General features: G+C 43.1%; 1 protein-coding gene across 5 annotated transcripts in view; it reads left to right on the top strand.

Moving 5' to 3' along the window:
• Positions 1-19,986, top strand: part of LOC146189842 (BAI1-associated protein 3-like) — a 441,950-nt gene that overhangs the window by 406,019 nt on the left and 15,945 nt on the right. For all 5 annotated transcript variants that reach the window (XM_084604615.1, XM_084604614.1, XM_084604612.1 and 2 more), the window contains 8 exons: positions 1,137-1,211; positions 1,911-2,012; positions 3,210-3,425; positions 4,474-4,542; positions 5,552-5,698; positions 8,254-8,542; positions 9,767-9,805; positions 18,209-18,332. In XM_084604615.1, the coding sequence (XP_084460741.1) occupies positions 1,137-1,211; positions 1,911-2,012; positions 3,210-3,425; positions 4,474-4,542; positions 5,552-5,698; positions 8,254-8,542; positions 9,767-9,805; positions 18,209-18,332 (1,061 nt within the window). The remainder of the gene's footprint in view (positions 1-1,136; positions 1,212-1,910; positions 2,013-3,209; positions 3,426-4,473; positions 4,543-5,551; positions 5,699-8,253; positions 8,543-9,766; positions 9,806-18,208; positions 18,333-19,986) is intronic.

Genomic DNA, 19,986 nt, shown 5'->3' with positions numbered 1-19,986 from the left:
CTGCCCTATCTGATGCACGCTTACTTTACTATAGTGGTGAATAAGAAAACAAATCATTGCCCTCAGTTGACTGGCCATCTGAGTGGCAGAATCGTAACACCTGGCTGTGCATTTCTGTAGCATGCCGAAAGCGACGATGCCGAACAGTCTCCATGCTTCCACTACGGGATTGGGGAGGAGGAGGAGGCCACCTTTGTCAGAGATTCAGCGTCCGCAGCGCTTAATCAACTCCGGTACAGGCCTACTATACCTATGCTTAGCTACCTTTTGCATAATTTGAAATGGCCCGGCAATCTCGTTATCTTGTTGTTGCTGAACAGCAGCTCCGAGCTCAACTGCCATTACTCTGCTTCTGAGGTTGGTCACAGATGCCCATTTTTTTCCTCATCAATGTACCTCTTTCCGAATCGCTCTTCTTACAAACATTTGTCTGAGGTGCTCTGTAAAAAGAAGAGATCTAACAAAGAGCCGCGCAATAATTCATGGAAGTGTTTTGGTTTAAGCAACATGGTTTCAGCCATCAGCTATGCAGAACGTTGTCATGGATGACTACAACAATTTCTTCCAGGTAATGTTTTAGACCTCCACTGTCGTTGCATTGCACCAGGCAGCAGCTGGCTTTGCGTTTCGCTTCGATCCAAACATGGCCATCAGGAGGTGTGCCATGAAGTATTTGGGCAGCCGGAAATCAGTTCAAAAAACGCGAGCAAACTGTTGACGATTTTATAACATGGTAGGCAAATAAAAACTAAAATAAAAATGATCTTCCACTGACCGTAACAGTCGCGTTGTGCTAATTTTTGGCCGCATTCATTTGTCTCTTTTTTTGTGATTGACAGGGTTGAATTGTTGTTGGTTTTATTTGTACGGTCTAAACTCCCAAAGTGACTGAACCTACGAGTGTCGCCCTAGTTGAAGGCTCCGGAAATTTCGACCACCTGGTATCCTTTAACGAGCGCGGACTTCGCACGGTACACTGGTGCCTTGGTTTTAGCTTTCATTGAAAAGTGGCGGCCGCGGCCGAAATAGAGCTGCCGTCTTTGAGTGCAGCAGTAGATCGCCCACTGAGCCACCGCTGCGGGGCATTCATGCATGCATTTTACTCACTGTCGAGCCTGTATATATCTCCTTTCCAGATAAAACAATTCTGGAGGCAACTTGCATGGCCGGATCTCAAAGGCTCTTACCCGTTTGTCTTCAAAATTTTGGAGGTAAGCTTTTTTCCATTTAAAAGAGCCTGGTCTGCTTTTTGTTTGCAAATGTTTTGTAAATTTGTTTTGTAAATTAAATAACGTCTCAATACATTCGCACGAATCGCGGGAGAGATCTGTATTGATGTCAGAAACCTTCACTTTTGAAGACTGCGCTGTGGCATGAGCGCCGACGGGAATTAAGCTCCAGGAAAATGAATGAAGGGAGCGCAGCGAATAAAATTGCTCAGTTGTTCAAAAGTTCTGATTTCTTAAGACTTTCTTGATGCAGGAGTGTTTTTTTTTTTTCTTGTGACGAAACATTATAGCGAAAAACAACAGTACAATATACAAAATGAGTTTTTTTTATGTGTGTATCGAAAATATGAAGAAATCGTGCTTGTACTGGCCCCGGCGATTCCAATGACGGAGCGCCATTATTAGTATAAATATTGAAAATTCGTGATCTCATTTTCGACATTTATATACCCCCTCAGGGTGTTTTCTCTGCAGCTCTCAAAATACCGAGGCAGATATTTACAACTTGTGGATTTTCATGTTTTTTTGTGCACATCAACTTAAGACAGCCTACAAGAGTTGTGCTTGTAGGTGAAGTGTACCTTGTGAATTTGTGCACTCTAACCTCAAGCTGCACATTGAAAGAAAACGCATTTTACGCAAACATTTCGAAAGCAATCAAACGCGTTTAATTTATTTCAGGCCGTTTGTGATGGGGCCATGTTCTATGCCAACCTTTGTCATCAGAAGCTGCTGAACGCTGGCTACTATGACGAAGAAGGCCAGTTCGACGTCTCTGAAGAGGTATGAACAGTGCAGTATAAGGCGAAATGGTCAAGCTTTATTATAGTCATCTATTGCATATCAGTATAATAGAAATATGCATAAAATCAGTTTGATTAAAACCCCTGCTGTGAATGGGTTTTGTGGCGTCTGTTGCAAACTAGAAGAAAACAATTATAAGCAAGCGCAAGCGCTGTCCGGTGTTTCGTTACATGTGTTTTTGTCTCTGCTCAAACTTGCGCCACGCAAGGTAGAAAAGAGAATCCCATAGTAACAAAATATATCCATTTCAACCATCAGTATTCAGATGCCATGAAATGGGAGTCTTTGCAATAAAGATGACGCTCGTGGGGCATTCTTCAATGTCCAATCCAAACCAATCCAAACAAACATTTTGGCTCATTAGACGAAAAGCTTTTTTCTTTACGCCCGATACTAAATGGTTGCCGTTAATGGCTGTATCATTGCCTATATTTCTATTATTGCTTTATATTGTCTTCCGTGATAAATAAAAAGGGGGTGGGAGGGTACTGCGCACAATAAGACAAAGACAAAAAGTGAACACCACAAGCGCAGACTCGCGACTGATTGTCTATTTGTCTGCCGTGCTTCGTCACATGCTATGCCTATTTTTGGGAACCCTCAAGGAAGATGGAATGCACATATGCTTTTCATTGCGTTTTACCGCTACCCTTATATGCGTGATTCTCCACAAAAAGCACAATTGTGTCGATGCCAGATGTGACTTCCTCACTTTATTGTGTGTGTGGATAATTTTTGGTTAGTGGCTATTACATATACAAATCTATTCTCAGTGATGTCTGGGAATGGGCATATCCGAGGAAGTCGGAAATAAACAACTTACATAAAGAAAAAAGAAGCAATTATGAATCCCGCAAATAAACTCAAAGTTCTGACCTAAACAGTGCGAGGAGTGGTGAAGATATTATTTGAAGAATAGCTGCACTAACTTGAGATGCAGGAATAAAATAATGAAGATACATTTTGTTGCTTTATTCAGTGCGACCAAAAGTGAGGTGGTGGCTTATAGATATGCACAAAAGGAAGATTTTGTCGATTTATCTACGTGAAGTTACTGAAACTGCAAGAAAAGCTCTTCGCCTTCCCATTCAAGTACAGTCACAATCGAACTCGCTGCTTTCGTCTTGCCACATCCCGTGTGGCGTTGAGGCGTCGAGCCTGTCGCTGACTTTCCAGGTGTGCATCGTGATCAACAACATGGAGTATGTGCGGCGCGCACTCAAGCCTCTGCACAACGAGTTGGAACTGGAACCCATCATCGCCGCCATCGAACAGGCAGAGGGCGACCGCGCTGCTGATAAATGCCGCGCTGCTTTCCAAGCTCTGTTGCACAACGCTGACGAGGACGTCGTGCACAAGATACTCACCATCATCGCTGGACTCTCGGAGAAGGTGGAGTGGCATTCAACTACTCAGATACGCATAGGGCTGTGTTAAAAATGAAAACGCATTTCGAGCATACTGAATGAATTTTTAGGTTATATCTCTACTAAAGTAGAAACGATGTGTGCATATTATTTTCGTGGTGAACCTGGTCAGCAAAAAGGAATATGCGTCCTGGACGCCCTTAAGCACGTTGTAGTCAATTATTCAAGGCGTATACATTTGGTTTCATTACATATTCAAGGCGCCTCTGCGGTGCAGCATTCATTATGTCTATTTCATGCAGCCATTCTTGTTTCCATTACGCCGTCACTGCAAACGAAAAAAATTTCGTTTTACGTTTATTGCGTTTAGTATAGACAAACTGAAAGGATATGAGTGGTAAGATGCAATGCCACGTACTGAACAGTAGCAGCTTCAATTTAATTGCTTCACATAACTTTTGTATAACGTCCAGAAAAAAATGGCACAGCCGGGCCTCACTGGTTCTTGGATATGTACAGCGGAAAATTTACTCTGCGATTGTTCCGCTGCGGCGGTAGTGAGAAGTGTGAATAATTCCTTTAGCCCAGCTCGTAATTGGCCCAGAGCCAATTATAAAGCAGCGAAAATAAGGTCTAACAATCAAAATGGGCCTGCCTGTAATACACTTAACAGGCTGCGTTCCTATATGAACACTACTTTTTATCCTGGAGTCAGATAATTTTGAGATCTGGAAGAACCTGAACCAGGAAACCAATTTGAAGCCGTAAACCATGACAAGTAAAGGTTATGCTTACTGAGATCGCGGTGGTGGAGAAAGTAGAATTCAAACAACTCGCTAGTGGCGGTGCCTCGTTTTGGTAATCTTGTGACAGTCTACCTGCAGGGAAAGGCTGATGAAAATTTCGAGGAGCAAATCTTTTCTCCCAGGAGATGAAAGTCTGCTATAAGGAGCTTGTACATCATGAAATCGCTCAGGGCCTCATAAGTTTTCTTTATAGTTAGCCAAATATATGAATGCGGTTTTCGACATGATTAAATCTAATCGTTTCTATCTACCCGCTTTATATTTCAGATGCGACCTGAGATCAAAAAGTTCCTCTTCCACTTGGCATGGGCACCGGAAAGGCTAGACGCTGACAGTGTAAGACTTGAACTTTCTGAAATGTTTCTATTCACATTTCAATATTTTTGCGGGCATGTCAAGGGAAGGAAAATTTCACAGAACTCCAAGCAAAGCTGTTGCAATTCAATGCAGAAATATACAGGGTCGCCCAATGTTAGGGTTAACGCGCGAGCGCGTGGCCGCTGTCTTCAAAGCCTCATTGCGTACGGCAAGGGCCCACGATGAAGCTAAGTAGCACACCATGTGACACAGCACCTCCGGAGCCACCTTTGCCTGCTCCATGTTTCAATAGGCGGCCGTATTGGGCGTAACGGCGCTTCAAAAGAGCGACCACCTCTTAGTTCGTTCTCAGTAAGACTCGACGACCCTGTACCTAGACAGCCTCAGTTCTATGACTGCATCTATTAATGTGGCAGTTTAGTGTCTTTGGCAAAACCTGAATCGGAAAATATTATTTCTTTGTCAGGTACTTTCATGCTCCCTTATAGGTTATGTGTGTTAGTGACAATGTTGCGCGTAATTTCTTTTTTTTTTGTACTAACCGACTGTAAATGGCTTTCTGCATTGTAGGTCATAAGAATATGAACACCTGGTTTACATAGCTTAGGTTCCACTTCCTCCGATAAAAGTACATAAATATGTGACTAAGATAAGGCAAGCCAGGAATGAACTAGATTCTTAGTGTGCCTCTGAATTTTCCTCGCGGAATACACTGGCCTTTCGGCACATTTGGTACTTTTTGCAAGTAACAGTCAAACTAATAGTAAAACATTACTAAGGCGAAAAAGCGAGAAGTGATGACACGCACGAAGATATTTTCACCTTTAGAGACTTGCTATAGACGATTTTATTTTATTATTACTTAAAGTCTACAATACCAGTGTTTTTAATTAATTCAGTGATGCAACTTGTATTGACCGGCGTCGGGAATATGCTGCTAAATGGCAGCCATTCAGAAAGAAACTACCTTTTATTTTTGCACAAATACAGCGCGTTCTCTAATCTCTGGTGAATCCCGTTCCTGCAGGCACTGGGTCCTCTGATCGATTACCTGGACAACAATCTGCGGACCCTGTATGAATCACTGATGAAGGTGAACTTCTACCGAACACTGGAAGCCGTCTGGAGGGTCGTCTTGCAAGAACTGATGCTCACCGCCAGAAACAACCTTGGGGTACGAGTGCACGTTCCTTCAGCATACGCAATTAAAGGATAGGATAGGAAATACGTTAGTTTCTCTAGGAAGGTCTTGTGCTAGTAGCAGAAGAGGTCCATCTTCCGTTCACAGCTCTTTTTTGCAGAAACTCCGCCATCAACTGACCTTTTGAATGAGAAATTATGCGCATTCCTTTGACAGGAGGGTGTTCTCAGGAGACATGGCTGGATACTAATTGTTCGATTGGTTGGGACGTCACGATAGCCTATGAGTGGGCAAATTCGCAGCAGTTTGTAGGAAGGCGGCCACCAGAACCGGTATCCTTCACTCTTCAACTCCGAGTCTGCCATGCTATATTTTATCCTGCGAAGGCTCGTTTGTATAGCTTTGTATTTGTTTTGGGTGGTACTTTACATAATATGCTAATTGAGGACTATACGGTAATGAGTATGTTTAAGATAGCAGACGGACGTAGTAAAGGTTTAGATTCAGAAAATAAGAGATTCACGCTAATGCTGATATGCGAAAGGAGCGCAGGCTGGAAGCAATAATGGCGTCACGTCATACCATAAAATGTACATTTTGCTGCCGTCGGGCAAATGTTGTCATCTTTAATATGTCCTGATATGCTCTAAAACCATGGTTTATATTATTGTGATAAATTTACACCTCGCTAGTAATTGTTTCAATGTGATAGCGGTTAATTTAGCCCACTTCACAAAAGCGCACAGTGAGGAAACAATGTGCTGGCAATTTCCTTAGAAAAATCAGCCAAGAGACCTTTACGTCTATGAACCGTGGACACGAAAGAATTGGCAAATGAGAACGCGAGCACGGCCTCTCGCATCGTGAGAAGTACCCCTGCGCAAAAGTGCAGCGTGAGCTTATCTTTAGAAAATGGGTTGAAATTGCAATCTTAGGCGACTATTGCTTGTGCGTAACCGGACAAAAATGTAGCATAGATGAGCGTGGGGAGGCGTGCGTCTACATCATGATCGTGAGCGAGAGAAAATTGCGGTTGTCTTCGTAAAGAAGGCAGCGCAACACGCTTGCTTTGCGGTGCCGTCTTTCTCATCGCGGTACCTAAGTAACTAACGTTTATTCTTTCCTCTATATGTCTCGATTTCAACTTCCGAAGGAAGCAAATATTGAGCTGTCACTGCTTCGAAGTTGGTTTTCAGCGACACCGCAGCTAAGGGAGCCAACGCCAACAAAGCCTCACCATGGTCATAGTGTTCGTTGTGCATTCTTATCTTTATCTTCATCGTAGTCTTCCGGGACTTCTGTGCAATCGTGCGGCAGTGTCAGAACAAACATAAGACCATGAACTACGTTCTCAAAAACTTTATTTTTAGGAATTCTAGAGCTTCGAAATGGTTTTAAAATATTCGGGAGCTTTCATATGCTGCCATTCGCGTCGACACTCAAATGCAGTACCGCATCAGTCGCTTCGATATTCGAACGTTTTGAATATCCTCACAATCTACAAATTTTTCTCCGGAGGGTCAAATGTTCGTCATTCCTCACTAATTACTTATCGCCGTCATAAACTGGATACAAGGCGAGGAGACTCTTTAAAATTCACACTCTGCTAAGCACACAAAGCCATATCAGTCGAACATCGCTCTTATAAGCTCGCTGGCCACTACACTGCAGCCGGATGCAACAAGAATATAGTTGCCAATATCCTTCAAAGGAGGCTGTCCAGCCAGTGACTTTGACCGGTTCTCATAATTTCGTGGTTAAACCTCTAGCGTCAAATCGCAAGTTAATAACAGGTGCATTTGTCCATTCCGTGGAAAAGGCCTATTTGGCGAGATATCTGACGCTGCGTTATTTAGTTTTGTGTAATTATTTTCTCACTGTTTCAAGCGAAAATATCACAATTGAGTGACGCTTCTTTACTGCTTCTGTAGGTTACACGTATTTATTGCACGGATATATATATATATATATATCTCGCAATAAAGTTCAGATGTATGTATGTATGTATGTATGTATGTATGTATGTATGTATGTATGTATGTATGTATGTATGTATGTATGTATGTATGTATGTATGTATGTATGTATGTATGTATGCATGCATGCATGCATGCATGCATGCATGCATGTATGTATGTATGTATGTATGTATGTATGTATGTATGTATGTATGTATGTATGTATGTATGTATGCATGCATGCATGCATGCATGCATGCATGCATGCATGCATGCATGTATGTATGTATGTATGTATGTATGTATGTATGTATGTATGTATGCATGCATGCATGTATGCATGCATGCATGCATGCATGCATGCATGCATGCATGCATGCATGCATGTATGTATGTATGTATGTATGTATGTATGTATGTATGTATGTATGTATGTATGTATGTATGTATGTATGTATGTATGTATGTATGTATGTATGTATGTATGTATGTATGTATGTATGTATGTATGTATGTATGTATGTATGTATGTATGTACTCGTGGCTGCCAAGATGCTCTAGCGTGTGATAGCCATCAAAGCTTAGCTTGACGACCGGTGTGACGCAAGACATCCCTTCCCATCATTGCAGGAGCGCGTGGGATTCTTCCAGCGCCTGTTCTCCTCGCTTGGAGTGTTGCTAGAGTTCTTCCACGCCGAGGACAAGGGGCTCTCCCTGAAATCCCTGCACAGCCTCCCCTACCAGGACCTGGACAGGCTGCTCAAGCTGCACAAGGGTGACACCGCGGATCTCATCGAGCTCTACTGCTTGCACCGCCTGGACGAGCAGAACCGCCAGATCCAGTCCGGAGCGGCGCCCTACGGATGGCTCACCGTGCGCCTCAGCTACAACTCTGCAGCAGAGAGCCTATGCGTGGACGGTTAGTTACTGTAACCGACTGCCCTCTTGCGCAACAATCACACTTTCTATGCAATATTAGCCGGACAACTGGAGTCGGCGTCTTATGCTATGATTCAGAAATGCCAGAATGAACTCTTCTTTTTGTTTGTGAGATTGGAAATTTCTAAGCTCATGTGGCTGGTTGCGTGCGCCGTCAAAGTACCAGTGGTCGTGCCTTATCTGTATGTCATAGTGAATATACGTAAGAAACTTGCAAAGTCAAACTCTGCGCTACTAGAATAAGGTCATAGCTCACGTTTTGCATGTATACTGACGGAGTCTTATGCTATGATTCGGAAATGCCAGAATGAACTCTTCTTTTTTTTGTGTGAGATTGGAAATTTCAGCGGTCATATGGCTGGTGTGTGCGCCGTCAAAGTAACAGTGGTCATGCATTATCTGTATGTCATAGTGAATATACGTAAGAAACTTGCAAAGTCAAACTCTGCGCTACTAGAATAAGGTCATAGCTCAAGTTATGCATGTATACTGACGAAACTATATATGTATATTTAAAAATGCAACACCCTTTCTGAAGCACATACACGCTTTTCTATGCGTATGGTATGCGCGCATGGTACACGCTGCGCTCTTCGATTCGGCGCTGGCGTCTGAGATCTGTGTCGACATCTTGCACAAATACTGAAGTTGAATATAAATGCAATTCTTAAGTCCTTTCTTATACCCTTTTCCTTGATAAATATGCCTTATAAACGCTTTTTGATTGTAGCTTATGCTCGTCCTGGCGGGTGTAATATGCGCGATGTTTCTGCTTGCTTTCGCAATGCACAGCGCATTCTTGTTCAGGAAGTGTCGAGTGCCTGTGCAACGCTTGCAAGCTCCTTAGAATAAAAAAATAAGTTTATGGGAGGTAATTAAAAGAAGCAGCTTAACAGCGGGCCCTCCTACAGTTAGCAATGATATTTTTGAGAGGTGAGCGTATATTATTATTTGTGTTTCTTAGAAGCGCAAGAAAATGCATGCTTGTTATAGGCTGTATTTGTGTTAGACGATTTGGTAAAATTTTCGGGTCCTGTACAAGTTGACTTCAACCGACGCTTCACTACGCACGGTTAGACTGGAGAGCCGAGGGTTTGCAAATAACGTCCCAGCCGTGCAATCTTGCACTCTAGTATTTTTATAGCATGCTAACTCCGACTTGCACTGTATCATAACCTGGTTTGGACTTGGTTGTTTCTTTCAGTCATGAATGCGCGGGACCTACAGCCGCTGGATCCTAACGGTGAGTGTCAACTTGATGCGGAAGTTCCTCTGCGTGGAAGGCGCTCTAACGTTTTCGGGAAGAGAAAATGCGAATAGGGGAACTGTCCTTCTAATAATGTCCTATATGCTTTTGAGCTTTTGATGTTGGGAGTAATCGAGAGGTCTTTTTATTGAAATCAGCGATATGCACCTAAACGGGAATTGACAAAAACTCGAATGTTTGATATTCCCGGAAGCCGTAGCGCTACTCAAGCCATTACGCGGTATGCTCTACGTCTAACATTCACCCGCTCTACGTCGCATTGTGCTAAATGAACATATGCAAGAAGTTTGATGATTATCAAGATGCAAACTTTTTAATTGCTTATTTTTGATGCTTAATACTAAATCATACCAAGTTGAGTTACGAAGGCTTAATTCCTATGCTAATATATAATTCAAAACCTATATGCTGTTCGGAAAAACTACACGAAAGTTTCTGTAATCACGACAGAATCTCTGCGCGGTTTTTGACAGTTAACCTGTTCCGACAACATAAATTTGTGTAGTAACATCTGACGTTTCTGAAGTTAGCATAGAAAAGTACTACGGAACTATAAAACGCAGAGAACCACTACAGAAGAAAGGTAAAATACTTTTGGCATGTGCTGCAGAACAACAGAAAATTGTGATGCTTATGACATAAAAAGTATTTTGTTGTATTTCTGACATGGTTGTGTAGTTTTTGACACGGTATTTATGAATATAATGCTTAAATATAACTATCATGCGAAATAAGCAGAAAACGCTATTAGAAGATACAATGGTCTCAATGAGGGTGACAGCGGTGTTTCACCAACACAACCAATTGAGAAGTAAATGTGAATAGCAGGTACCTGTCACAAATGCATATGTGGCATCTCTTCTCCTGCTACAGCTTCGGCAGAAGTGAAGTGAAGTAGTCTGGTTTGGTTTTTAGCCGGGGGTTCCAAATTCATAATTCTATGCGGGCCGCGCTGAGAAAACGTTGCTGTACAGCAAGACAAGTGCCGGTAAATAAAAAAGTAACTGTAGAAACAAGTCTTGACACAATAAAAACAAAAATTAATTATCATCAACCAAAACATCTCAATCCCAAACCACAACGTCATATCTTTTGTTTAAAAGATAGCAGCTCGTACTTGATTCGCCCTATACACTGCGGGAGGCCGCCACTTCAACAAGGTATGAAGGGAGGTAATAAAACGGTGCAATGATTAGCGCATACCGAAGTCAGTTTTCTTCAAAAAAAAAAAAAATGATGTATGCCTGTCGAGACGAATAAGAGAGCGGGTTGTGCGATGACTGGCTCTTGAAACGGCTGATGCCTGTCCGATATTCGCTCAGATTAAGGGTGCAATGCCTCTTGATGGCAGCAAAGAATGTGTGTCATCCGGGAGCAAGGCCTTTCAGTTAACTTGAGTTGGAAATGGAGTCTGGTGGAGTAAAGATGACTCATGAAACTACCACGGGCTTTCGAAAGAGGGCTGAAATTTTCGGAGCCGGTGCGCCGCATCACGCATCTAAGCGGGCCTATATGCGGTTCGCGGGTCGCGCGTTTCAGATTCCTGGTTTGCAGGGCTTAACGTCTCAAAACGACGGTGGCTATGAGGGGTGCCGTAGTGAAGGGCTCTGCAAATTTCGATTACCTTGGGTTCTACGACGTGCTCTTATATCTCACAGTACACGGCTGCCTTGCTTTTTGCCTTCACCAAAAATCGGACGCCTCGACTAGGATTCGATTCCGCGTCCTTGGGTTCATCAGCCAAGCGCCGTAACCACCCAGTCCCCGCGACAGGATTACAAGTAAACTAGCTTGAATGCATTGAACCTCGAATTTATTCTGTTTCGAAGATTCTAAAATGCCGGCTCGTATCGAAGTGGCACACACACACAAAAAAAAAAAAATGCTTTACAGGAAAGGAAAGGCGTCGTATCTACCACACTTTTTTTTGCATTGGGCACCAGAGCCGCGTCGTAAGGGAAGGAAGGAAGGTGGAAGTGAAAGCGGAAGGAAAGAAAAAGAAAGAAAGAAGGAAGGAAAGAAAGAAAAAGGAAGAAAGACAGAAGGAAAGAAAGAAATAAAGAAAGGGGTGCTGCGGAGTAATTTCGACCTCCTGGTGATTTTAAATGTGCACTGACATCGCACAGCACACGGACGCATCTCCGTTTCGCCTCCATCGAAACGCAGTCCATGGTGGTCGGGTTCGAACCCGGGCACTTCGCCACTGTAGCCGGTCATCTTAACCACTGTGCCACCGCGGCGGGTACAAACAAGCAGCACACAAAACGGAAGGACGACCGCTTTTGCTCTAGCTCCCTTCCTTCGTCCCCGAGTCAAAAAAAAAAAAAAAGTAGCACCTACAGAACCGTGTCAAAAATACGACGAAATACTCTGTAGTTCTCTCGTCAATCTGAAAATTGTAGTAGTACTGTCAGTAGAATTTCTGTAGCACTTTCCTCCAGTTCTGTAGTTTTTTTTTTGCCCTTTTTCGTAGTATTTTTCTTTTGTAGCTACAGACAGTTCTGATGTTACTACAGAAATGTTACCACAGAGCAAACTATATTCACAAAACAAACGCTCCTTCAAAAAGCAGCGCTTAGTCGGCTTGGCTGTGCACGCAGTCACGTAAGTTTTCGCCTCGTTTCATGGAGTATGGAACGAATCACCGTTCTTAGATATATATCTAAGAACGTTGGAGAGAAATATACAGAGGCCGAAAGCTGTACGCGAGGATGGCTGCCTCTCGCTCTCTTGGTCACGCGTGTGTGGCCTTTCAGCATGTCTACGCATGCGCAGTTTGCGCCGCGAATAACAGAGAGAGCAGACTCTCCCGTTGCGCCGGGTTGCCGCAAGCTGTCGCGAGCTTCCGAAGCCGCTTATACGACGGCATACTGGATGAAGTAAACGCGCAGTAGAGGAGACCAACGCGAAACTATCTGAGAAGCGGAAAGATTGCATACAAATGCTAAATCCCCACTCTTTTCGGCCAGCTATCAAGAACACAGTCGATGTGACTGAGGCGCACGACGTGTCAAACGACGCGTGGTAGAGGAATTCCAGTCGCACTTGCGAAAATACTCGACTTCCGCTACCAGTTTTGCTATGCAGTTGGGATTGCGACGGTGCAGTGAACAGAGAATACTTTCTAGTTCACTGTGGCGTGGACCTTGCCTGTGCTCGTTTCGCTCCACGACTGGCTTTCCGTTACTATTTGCTGAAACCCACGCTGCTTCAGCGCGGCGTCGGCATTTATTGCTGTTTCGACAGGCACTATATTTTAGGCAGAAATAAGCTCCCAGAAGGGCAAAATCAGCAATGCGTCACCCCATCGCCGCTGACGCCGCTTCAATACAAAAGAAAGAGCCCGTGAGGAAGCGCATGCGTTTTTGAATATTAGCTCGGCGTTGCGGCACAGGCCTGAAGTCGCTGCCATGTGAGGCGCCATCTGATGGAGAAGAAAAGAAGTCAAAACGCTAGCCTTTAAAAATGATTGGGAGCTTAATTGTCGAACGGCACCAGTTTACTCCAAAAGCCGATACTTGGCCATACCCGACTGGCGCGACATGCGACGTAATTTAGCATTTCGAAGCCAAGAAAATAGCAAAATAACTGTTTTTGCTAATGTGTAACGCAAGTATTTGAGCGTTATCGAATGAACATACGCCGACACCTGTACAGCCTTCCGCACCGTCTCGCCGTCGTTTTAAACTTGGCAGCAGTGTCTTGCCTTCTTGCCAAGTTCACCGAACGAGCAGGGTCGCCAACGTTTCCATCAATTAACTAACACGCCGCGTCGACATGGGTGCGTTGTCCATGTCAGCGTTGAGAATAACGTTGACAGTTAGATATTAGGGGTGGGGTAAAGAGAACTAATGCAAATAATGAGTTCAACACAAGAGGCGTACGGTGGAAGAGCGAGCTCGTAAGTTCTCCCGAACCACAGATGGTCGCAAACGCATATTGCTACATGGGTTGATTGAAACAAATTCGTCCCGCGCGGGTCAGAAGCCGAAAAATAACATTACAAGCAATACACAAGTATATAAGTAGACTCAAACAATAGAATAATCAAACATCAACCAGAATATCTCAATCCCAGACCACACTCTGCCATCGTAGACAGAAAAGTGACCCGTGGTCCGGACAGTCGCCCATTCAACATTGCTCAGACAGAGCATTGCAAAGATGGCAGTTACTTATCTTCAAAGGAAGAACAATTTATACATAAAACAAGGCCCGCAGTCCGGGTGCTTGACAACCCTTTCAGTTTTGTAAAGATATTTGCAGTCATGTGCAAGGTTTCGTTGGGATTTATCGGGTCAATTTGGGCAAGTCAGTATTGATCCATATAACGTAAGAGGGCGGAAGAACAGGACGACGGACAACGGGGAGAACACACACCACAAGCGCTAACTTCCGACAAAGAGACTCAAAAGTAACAATGACGAATGAAACGTGGGCAGAAGTAGCGCATGAGCCAAACCTAAGAGAAAGCAGAAAAGGGAAAAAGAAGAAAACCGGAAGCGATAAAAATAAGGGACCCCTGATTTTTGATCCCAAGAAGGTCAGCTCCCTTTTAGACAATGAAATGGAAGGGGTACTAACACAGTTATCTTGCAATGTAGAGAACTGTGCAGCGGCACTTTTAAATTCCGTAGTTCCGTAGGCTACTCCGAAGCACCTACAGGTTGCTATTGGCTGAGTCAAAAATAAGAATAAAATGTATTGGCCGCTTTATAACGTGTTTTAGTGAACGCTGTTAATGGTGCTTTTATTCATATTTTTGCAAACGGCCAGCGATACTGAAGGAACAAGAGATACGTACTACATCTGTACTTTGTACTGTTTATTGCACAATAAAGATTGTATTGTACTGTATAGACAGGATTCGGTGTTTGGTCAATCTTTTCAAGGCTGTCTGTCTTCTTGAAACGCCATACCCTTTCTTCTATACGCCTGTTTATCCATGATTTCCTGTGCTAACCTTCCGGCAAATTCGTGCTCCACATGGCCTGCAAGAATTTTCTCGCTTCTGAAACACTTTAAATTGGTCTTAAATCTTGGAAGAAGTACCGATTGGATGGAATAAAAAACAATCGTGGGGCCTTAAGCTTTTCCTGCTAAAACTGGCGTTGTGTAGTATGCTGAACCTTATAGATAAAATGTACCGCATACACTAAACGCAACATTAGCCCGGTTACCGGAAGAGCGACGACATTTAAACCAGCTTGTTTAAGCACACGGCATAGCTGGAACGTAGCTTTGGCATAACTGATGTTTTTGTTTGTATGTTCATCTTTTCCTTTGTTACCGTGGTGAATTCTGTTTTCTTCAAATATGTGGAATTCCCCTCGCCGAAATGATTACCGTTGAATCCTGAACTATACCAGCCTTCGCATTGTCATTTGATTTTAATGGGACCAAAAATTGACCAGAAGGAGTCATAAGATTGCCGCGGAAATAGATCTTGCTAGACTTATAATGTTCGAGGAAACGAGGACCTACAATTTTAATATGGCATTAAAGGTTCAATAAAGCGAAGTGAAGTGTTCTCTTTGCGACCGACACTTCACTTCGCGACCGCAACACAGCAACGTATATCCGATTTCCTTATGTACGTACAGTGCTGTTCGTTTACTTCAAGAGTGTTCATCCTAGTTCATTATATAATGCGTTGCCCATGCCTACTTTCCATAAATCTCTACCTTTCCTCCGCCTCTTCGATGGTGTGCGTTTAGCTCTTATCACTACAGTCCACTCAAGATTTTGTCAGCGAGACATTCGTCCATGCACCGCAATCGCTTTTGGTAATGGGTATTTCCAGTATACGGGTGACAATATGAATGAGTGCATATAGTGGTCGCAAACGTTTATAAATTTATTGCGTTGCGTTTGTTAGAAAACTGTTACAGAAGCAAGCACTTAGGCGGCAATTTTTCGTTTCTGCTGTACAAAAAGTGGATGTCTGATGTGCAGCTTTCGATATCTTTAAAACGTAAATTATTTATACTATTACTAATATTTCAGTTCTTTATTAAGCGATGTCTGATGTGCAGCTTTCGATATCTTTAAAACGTAAATTATTTATACTATTACTAATATTTCAGTTCTTTATTAAGCGATGCAATAAAACTGGCAAAACTTGCAAAAATAGGCTAATATTTTTTTTTTTTTTCACTAATCGCTGAGAGCTGACAGGTCCTTACCCTCTACTTCTGAGAGTAGGCATAAAAAATGCAGAACATTGAACGGTTGGCCTAGTGGCTTGCGCCTCCCTCACGACTACGGACGGGGCTATTTCGGAACCCGGTGTGCACTTGGAAGTGGTGGTGGTGGTGAACTTTTTTTTCCGTAAGAAAAAAGAAAAAGAGAAACATTTGTCAGACGATCAATGGGCTTCTTTTCGGTGGCTTCGTGATGTGGCCGTCAGACCGTGTCTTTTGGCGACTTCCAAAGCCTAGCTCACCGCCCGCAGTTGTACGACAGGTTCGGAACTGGTCACCGCAGCCTCCCATTGTAGTGGGTTGCGCTTGGAAGAGACTTTGTGGAGCACGCATGGGCAAACACGCTGTGAACATGTGATCCTGGAAACGTGGTTAAAGCGTGTTACCCTGTTCACAGAGGCGTTTAGGAATATCATTTCCTTTAACCGATGTGTTTTGATAAACATAGCCAAGTTAACTGTCATTTCTGCGAGCAATCGTTCGAAAGAAGTGCGCTTCACAGGGCTACTCAAGTGCTGGCTATATTCTAATTCACCTACAGTTTTCTGACTTTGCGGGGAAAAAAAAAAATGTCTGTTCACGAATTCTTTGCTGTAACATAACTAACGCTCAGACTTTGGCGTAACACATGCAATTCTCTTCTAATATTTTTTTGGGGGGCAAGTGAGCATTCTCATATTCTTTGGGTATTAGAGAACTTGTTCCATCGTGAAATTGTTGCATCGTTACCCTCAATACTTATTACGTATTAAGTATTGTTGCAGTGTGCACACCGCCGTTAACCGTAAGCGTTGTGTTTTTCCGACTACGATGTGCAAACGCACCACCTGGCGGTTATTTCGGAGATCAGTTGGCAGCATTTTAGTGAGAGTACTGTATTTAGCTGCCCATAATCGGCACTGGCTTGATTTCATAAAAAAAGGCCGATAGCTTGGTTAAACATTTTTTATCACCGTCCCTATCACCATTTCCTCGTCCTGCTGTTCCTTTATTTCGTGTTTTTCCGGCACACGTGCGTACAATACGCTTGATACCGGCTTCTCATTCTAGGCCTATCTTTGAGCTTCAATCTAGATATATTTTTGTTCACTTTAGGATCACTCGTTTTGTTTGTAGAGAATGCACTGATATCATCGAACCTCGCTGCTGTACATTGTTGAGTTTTGTACTACAGCATACAGCGTAGAGCCTGTTTTGCCGCCCGACCTTATTTTAGTTTTCGATATTAAATTTATTCAGTACACGGGGTATTTATGCGCCACCTGGCCGTTAAAGAAAACATTTTGTTTTCGTTCTTTTTTTTTCTTTTTGTTTCCAGGTGGTGAAAACAGTAAGTTCGTTCTTGATTTGTTTTTGCATGCTTTTCGATTTGCATGCGGGCATAAGTTTGGGAAATGTACACGTCACACTGAGCATAATAAGGGGTGGTTATATTCTTGTTATGAAGAATTACAGAATTGCAGTCTAGCTGAACGTAATGATTATTAGTGGGATGGTGATGGGCTACAAGTTGACACATTTCAAGACTTTTTTTTTTTTTTTTTTTTTTTTTGCTTTTAGGACTATAGCTACACTAGCGGTGACGAGAAAGCAAATTGAGGGCTGTTGTCGCTTTATGTGGTGATGGGTGGGTTGAGCATGTGGTGCAATGTCAGCTGACCGTAGTGCTTATGGCTTTGGCGGTGGTGTTGGTGTTGGCGGTTTCAGTGTAATTCCTACATCATGTGAGACTTAGTGCGTTTGAGCTCATGTTCGTAAAGCTAGCAGGAGCATAAAAAGAATATAAATGGCGTTGGACAGTGACCTGAAGTTTTTTAATGTGGTGTGTTTATAAGTGGCACGCCGAAAGAGAAAGTTGGCTTTATTTTATTCTGTGCGTAAATACTGCACGCGACTCCATCCCTGTTCCTATGACTGCCACGTTTTCCTACCTACTTATCTTCTTTGATTACAGTGGTCGTTCATTGTGTGGAAAGGAACAGTGGCAACCAGCAGTCATTTGTCTTTCTTTTTCACATTTATCAATAAATGGCTACTACTTCTGAAACAATTATTACTAAACTCTATGTGCGGCATGTGGAGAGAGGTCGCATTTCGTTTTGCATGTCTGCCAAGCCTGTACGGAACTATGTCGTGGAGGAAACATGCTTCGTTCCGCTCGTTCTCTAAACTCTAGGATACAGTGACCCCTTCGTGATCTTGGAGCTTCTTCCACGACACCTGTTTCCGGACTGCCCTCAGCAAAGGACCCGGGTTCAGAAGAAGACGCTGTACCCGCTCTTCGATGAGAGCTTCGAATTGTAAGCCCTGCTCTATAATCACGTGTGAGCTTCTACATGGAGCCGATGCTTTCGTGTTTTTCTTTTTTTGTCTTTGTTTGTGTTTACCGCTTAAGATGAAGATTAGCTATTGCATTAGAAGGGTTTCAGGCAGAACGTCAGAACGTAGGAAGAATACGTGAAAATAGAGCACAAAGCAAGAAAGATTCCGGCACGAAGTATGCTTGCGATTGTGCAATAAATGTAATGAATAGTACCAAAAATAAACAAATTATTTGTCTACATATATAAACAAAGCAAAAATATAGGGAATGTCCCAGCTAAATATAAGCAATGTCTTCAAAAACGCGGTGAGCCCTAGCCCAAGAACACAAATAAAAGCTTTTCAGGGTCGCCTGGCCTAGTCTGCAGTACTTTTTTTCTCGTTTACGATGTTAATTATTGATTAAAACGCTGTTAGGTAAACGTTTTAATTATTTTATTACTGTCTGAAGGAAAAAAAACGCCCGGTGAATAGTCTTAGTCCTCATCGGAAAACGTATTCTATCGACGTTTTGTCCATCACGGTACAATTTACGTAGCCTGCGCATTGCCGGCTTGATGGGAGCGAAAACGTCGATGCGGAAGCAACGAGCGCTCTTAGCAGTTGCCTACAAACAGCTGTGCCTTTTTCAAGCGCGGACACCACCTCTTCTAGTGAAGTGTATGAATAATGCTACGGCAGCTCACTGGGCCCACCCTGACACCAGAAACATCCATCTAAGAAGGTTAAATCGAACACTGTCGAGCTATGCTCCGCGTTAAATTCCGCACCATCATGCATACTTGCTACATAAACTTTGTTTAAACGTGGTTTTGACGCGCATATACTTGCAAGTAAATGGACAGGCGGACTCCTCGGAATGTTCAGCTTGTGGCATCACAGAGACTGTGGACGATATATTATTGATGAGTCCAGTGTATGCGCGTAAACGAAATGTGCTAGTCGCTCCTTGAAGCATTTTGACAAGAGACCTCTGTTGGAGGAGTTACTACTGGACGCTTGGCAAGACAAGAGGAAATGTGTGCAGGCAGTGTGGGGTCGTTGTCGTTTTTTGTTTGACACGGGACTTGACTCGTGCTTATGACGCAAGTTGTCGTGCCTGCATATATTTTCATGTCTTATCCCACATCTTCGCCCTTCATGGTCCTCTTTCTTCTCCTCTTCCCCTTCCCCAGAGCTGTAGCAGGCCAGATTTTAATCATTCCGGCCAAGCTTTCTCTCTTTCTTGTTAATGAACACATCTATCTATTATTTTTTGGATTCCAAAAAAATTATCACGTTGTCTCAACAAAAGTGGCGCTTTTTGTAACCTAACCTCTTCCCAGACAGTTCTAATAGGACACCAATTTCATGCAAGGCTGTGTTTGGCGCATTTGCAGCTGCCTAAAATAAAATGCAAAATATAATGATCATAGGCCATTCGCAACACTCTTTTTTTTTTCATACGAAGCGGGAGCCAAGTTGTGTGATCCCTGTCGGAAAAAAACTACAGAACCGCGTTAAAATACGCTACAGTATCTTATCATTCTATCGTAGCAGCAGGTTTTACTGTAGTTCTGTAGAACTTTTCTATAGTTCTGTTGGCTGTAGTACGTTCCCGAAGTCTTTAGTCTGTAGTTCTACAGTATTTGT

Source organism: Amblyomma maculatum, chromosome 5, assembly GCF_055883805.1.
Source record: "Amblyomma maculatum isolate TAMU_Amacu chromosome 5, ASM5588380v1, whole genome shotgun sequence".
Lineage (NCBI taxonomy): Eukaryota > Metazoa > Arthropoda > Arachnida > Ixodida > Ixodidae > Amblyomma > Amblyomma maculatum.
The sequence above is the reverse complement of the archived record's forward strand: the minus strand, read 5'-3'. Positions and strand labels throughout refer to the sequence as shown.